Source organism: Sesamum indicum, linkage group LG2 (genome assembly GCF_000512975.1).
Source record: "Sesamum indicum cultivar Zhongzhi No. 13 linkage group LG2, S_indicum_v1.0, whole genome shotgun sequence".
NCBI lineage: Eukaryota > Viridiplantae > Streptophyta > Magnoliopsida > Lamiales > Pedaliaceae > Sesamum > Sesamum indicum.
In genome coordinates, this window is record NC_026146.1 from 2,823,598 (window position 1) to 2,829,029 (window position 5,432).

Here is a 5,432-nt window from a genome sequence, read left to right on the forward strand (position 1 = left end):
CATTGTTGATGAGCTCCATTTGATTGGGGGTCAAGGTGGCCCAATCTTGGAAATCATTGTCTCCAGGATGCGGTACATTGCTAGTCAGCTGGAGAACAAAATCCGCATTGTCGCACTGTCAACTTCTCTTGCGAATGCCAAGGATTTGGGGGAATGGATTGGTGCCACATCTCATGGTCTTTTCAATTTTCCTCCTGGCGTTAGGCCGGTGCCTCTGGAAATTCACATTCAGGGTATTGACATTGCTAATTTTGAAGCCAGGATGCAAGCTATGACAAAACCTACTTACACTGCAATTGTGCAGCATGCTAAGAATGGAAAACCTGCAATTGTGTTTGTTCCCACCAGAAAGCATGCCCGTCTCACTGCTGTGGATCTGATGACATATTCGAGTGTGGACAGTGAGCAAAAACCCTTGTTCCTATTAAAGTCTGCAGAAGAGCTGGAGCCATTTGTTGCCAACATCAAGGAACCTATGTTGAAGGAGACAATTCAATTTGGTGTCGGTTATTTGCATGAGGGTCTAAGCAGTACAGATCAGGATATAGTGAAAACACTTTTTGAAACAGGGTGGATTCAAGTCTGTGTAATGAGCAGCTCGATGTGTTGGGGAGTCCCACTGTCTGCGCATCTGGTAGTGGTTATGGGTACACAGTATTATGATGGCAGGGAAAATGCTCACACTGATTATCCTGTCACTGATTTGTTGCAGATGATGGGTCATGCCAGTCGACCTCTTGTAGACAACTCTGGAAAATGTGTCATCCTTTGTCATGCACCACGTAAAGAATATTATAAGAAGTTTCTGTATGAAGCCTTCCCAGTGGAAAGCCATTTACATCATTATCTGCATGATAATCTAAATGCGGAGGTGGTTGTGGGAGTCATACAAAACAAGCAGGATGCAGTAGACTACCTAACTTGGACATTTATGTACAGAAGACTCACGCAGAATCCGAACTATTATAATCTTCAGGGTGTCAGTCACAGGCATCTTTCTGATCATCTCTCGGAGCTCGTGGAGAACACTATCAGTGATCTGGAAGCAAGTAAATGTGTGGCTATTGAGGATGAATTTTTGTTGTCACCTCTGAATCTTGGCATGATTGCCTCATATTATTACATCAGTTACACCACAATCGAGCGTTTTAGTTCTTCTCTGACTTCTAAAACAAAGTTGAAGGGTCTTTTGGAAATTTTGGCCTCAGCTTCAGAGTATGAACAGCTTCCAATAAGACCTGGTGAAGACGAGTTGATACGTAGGTTAATCAATCACCAGCGCTTCTCCTTTGAGAACCCAAAGTACACGGATCCAAACGTGAAGGCAAATGCTCTATTACAAGCTCATTTCTCTAGGCAAACGATAGGTGGAAACTTGGCTTCTGACCAACAAGAGGTGCTAATTTATGCAAGCAGACTGCTTCAGGCCATGGTTGATGTTATTTCAAGCAATGGATGGCTTAACCTGGCCCTCCTTGCCATGGAAGTGAGTCAGATGGTAACCCAAGGAATGTGGGAACGCGACTCTATGCTCCTCCAACTGCCTCACTTCACAAAGGAATTGGCCAAGAGGTGCCAGGAAAATCCTGGGAAAAGTATTGAGACAGTCTTTGATCTGGTGGAGATGGAGGATGATGAAAGGCGAGACCTCCTGCAAATGTCAGACTCACAGTTGATGGATATTGCTCGATTTTGTAATCGTTTTCCAAACATTGATTTAACTTATGAGGTTCTGGATAGTGATAATGTGGGAGCTGGAGAAGATGTTAGTGTGCATGTGAGTCTTGAACGAGATCTTGAAGGAAGGATAGAAGTTGGACCTGTGGATGCACCTAGATATCCTAAATCAAAAGAAGAAGGGTGGTGGCTGGTGGTTGGTGATACTAAAACTAATCAATTGCTTGCTATCAAAAGAGTTGCTCTTCAGAGGAAGTCCAGGGTGAAACTTGACTTCACTGCCCCTGCAGAACCTGGAAAGAAGACATACACACTGTATTTCATGTGTGATTCTTATCTAGGGTGTGATCAGGAGTATAGCTTCACTGTGGATGTGAAGGAGGCAGCAAATATGGAAGAGGATAGTTGAAGACGATGAGCGATGCCAAGCAAAACTGTGATGACTGGATCTTCATGTAAGCGTCGATCTTCATCAATTGTTTTCCCTGTTCTGTTTGTTCCTTGCATATATACAATTTATTTATTAAGACTTTATCAATGTTTGTCAGTACGTTAAATCATTTTACTAGAGAAGCCTATATACTCATGTTGATCGAGTGGAATCAATTGTTTGATTGTGCGGCATCAATTGCCAAAAGGCTTGAGAATGGACACCCTTTCTAGGGAGATAAAGCAGTCTTGTCCAAGAAAATGCTTGAAAGATCTTCAACCTCAGTGATTTTTGAGGCATAAATTTAGTAAGTCAGATCAATTTCTGTGTTTCTGACAACCAGCATGCCTCATTCTTATGGTGTTTTGACTGAGGGGAAACCACGTGCTTGATCTCATCCTTGTTCTTGAAATTTGTAGATGAGTTCCAATTGTTTCTGTAATCATTACATGTTTGCTAGTCATTTGACATTTATGTCATTGAAAACAATACCAACATTTTTCCGAATTTCCATTGTGTTGACAGAGACTTTGGTTTGCTGAGCTACCTGCGAAGAATGCAAGTGCTAATAGAGATAGTGGTGTTGGGCCGATGAGATGTGTACAACACCTACTTGGCCACTGCTGTTTCTCTTGTAATAATGGGGTCATTTTGGATGAATGTAGGCGTAAATGTGACGTATGTTGTAGACTGGTATCATCCTACTAGTTTTCTAATAGCTCTTTATTTCTGGTTACATTGACGTTCAATAGCTCGTAACTTGCTCTTGTTGTATTGAGAATCTGGGATTTGAAGAATTTGTTTCTGCAATTGCAATCTAATTAACTTTTATGTCTGGAGTTTGTGGGGTGTGGACAGTCAGTCGCAGGACCAGCTCAGTGCATAATTTGCATGGTGTCTTCTACTTCATGAGTGAGTGTCAAGTGATCAATTGAAAATATTTGCTTCCCTACTGATATGTTAATTTTCAAAACAAAATAAAATTGTAGATGCCATGGCCTGCCAGTCAATTTTGTAAGCGTTCGGCAAAATTTTATTAAATAGTTTTAGAAGTGATATCTGTAAGGAGGTGGAATGTGAATAGTAGGAAGTGGTACAAAACAAATACAAATTGTTTTTACTTCATTTCAAACTTACTATAATTGAAGATCTGCGTCAAAGTTGAGTCCCCTCTCTTTCTTTTTAAATTCATATGTTCTTCTCAATTGTTTTTTTCATTTTGTGACAATTCCTGTGCTGTGTGTAGAACTCCCCATGTGGGTCTGAAGGTTTTCCTTCCCTCTGCAGATTGAGTTAGACCTGCCAGGGGCGACCTGCTCCCTAGTATCTCCCCTGGCCTTGAGGCATTGAGCAGTGCGAGCTTGTATGATTGCGTTATATGCGAGCACAAAAAGTTAAAAAATTGGAATTGAAGCGGAAAAAAAGGGAAAGAAAGAAAGAAATGGTCACCTAATGAACTCCTAACTCAGAGGGGTGCTGGACTGAGATATGCGAGCCAAAGTACTTCTTCTACCAGAATTTTTTCGAGTACGAATAGAAGTGAGACTGTTTATTTGATCTCTTTCCAGCCTCCCTCCCTTAGTAACTGGTTCCGGTTTGTCTATACTCCATTTATATTTGAAGGGCCACTCTTGACCCGGGGGTCGCACGAATATCAATTTCTCTTTCCATGGACCTACGTTGGACTTGAGGGTGTCTAAGTATCTATAGTCTTTTCAAGCATAGAGATAGAAAAATCCTTTATCTCCCGATCTCTTCGAGGTGGTGAAAGAATATAGCAACAAAAAATTATCAAAATTGGGTTCGAATCGGTGAACTTGCATTATTATGATAAAGAGGATAATATGGCTGATAGAATTGAAGAATAGTTTCATAGGGCACAAATTCAAACTCCTAAGAATTTGAGCTATATATGGAGCTAGGGGTAAACACAGTCCGGTATCAAAATGATGAAGTGAGAAGGAGCAAAATCCTCTATGAGGCATATGCATGTGATCAAATGAGCGAGGAATAATGACCTCAAAATCATTGGGAATAAAATATTTTTCTTTTATGCGATGAATTTGGAATTTTACAATACTCACTATACTAGTCCAAGGGTTACGCTCTAACATCATTTGGAATTTAACGTGTCTAGGAACCCGGTCGTCCGGCGATTCTACCTGGCAACTAGACCTAGACCTAGCCCTAGACGGACCCTTTGTAGGAACTGGGGTTGCTACTTTTATAGGGGAGGTCGCAGAAGTTGAAAAAGAACTGGAATTAGAAGAGTTAGAGGAAGACTTGATACCTTATAGAGGTCGAGAAGGAGGTTGAAGGAACGCAGGCAACAATTTCAGTGGGAGGTGAAGTCAGTAGCAATATTTTAAAAATGGGGGGTATATATAGGTGAAGGTCTGGAAGGGCGCGCCAGAGAGGGACCATTTGGTGAACGACACATGTGATCACATGGATCGAGGCGACACTTCAATTTAGAGCTGGCGACTATTCGACTTTTTCTAAAGTAATTAATTACACTTAGAAGAAGTGGGGGAGTTATGATGGAGATTTAATTATTAAAAGATGAAAAAGCCCTTTATTAAGGGCATGAGGGTCATTTCACCAAGGATCCGCGAATATTATTGGGGTTTGGGTCACCTGGACCCGCCCTGCAATTCGACCCAGATAGGTGGATGATTGAACACCGTACGATTGGAGTGAGGAAAACTCGGATCATGACACGTATTGATTTACAGTACCCAGTGGAACCTTATAAATACTCTAAGCCTGATCAAATTGAGGTAATGGACATCTATCGCACTTAATTGTTAATGTGGCATCGCACATTTTCCTCTCGACCTTTATCTAATTTGGGCGTCGGAGGGTTTTCATCGGGGACGAACCCGACTAATTTGACCTACTAGTTTTATCCTCAAGCCCTATCACAAATTTTGGGAGGTGACGTGGATGGATCACAGTCGTTAATCGAGGTCCCACAAATCGAGCCGGATCAAGTAGAGTAAAGTGAAAAGGGCATTCCTCCTATGGACATGTGAAGGAGGCACTTGTGTTCCTGCAAATGACTTAATTGATTTCGCATAGTTGTAGTATGTTGTCTGTGTTAGTAGTATCTGGTGATGATTACACTAAAACCTAGTCAGTTGTAGTGAAATTTTTATTACAGTTTGAGGGGTAATGATAATATTATTGGTAACGGATGTAACTGTAATAAAATCATCGGCAATTTAAATATTTATAATACTTAGTTTTGGTGAATGCTACTGTGAGATAATTCATCAATTATGCTTAGCTTAAACTTAAGCACTATATAAGTATGTGACAGTAA

The 5,432-nt window shown here is 41.0% G+C and overlaps 1 protein-coding gene across 2 annotated transcripts; it reads left to right on the forward strand.

The window, feature by feature from the left end:
- Positions 7–2,942, forward strand: LOC110013295 (DExH-box ATP-dependent RNA helicase DExH12-like). Of its 2 annotated transcripts, XR_002288472.1 has the most exons (3): positions 7–2,132; positions 2,226–2,414; positions 2,633–2,942. XR_002288472.1 is itself a non-coding variant. In XM_020699465.1 (2 exons), the coding sequence occupies exon 1, from the start codon at positions 68–70 to the stop codon at positions 2,084–2,086; it is 2,019 nt and encodes a 672-aa protein (XP_020555124.1). In that variant the 5' UTR covers positions 7–67; the 3' UTR covers positions 2,087–2,132; positions 2,633–2,942. The 2 variants fall into 2 exon arrangements, 1 of the variants encoding a protein (XP_020555124.1); XM_020699465.1 differs by lacking the exon at positions 2,226–2,414.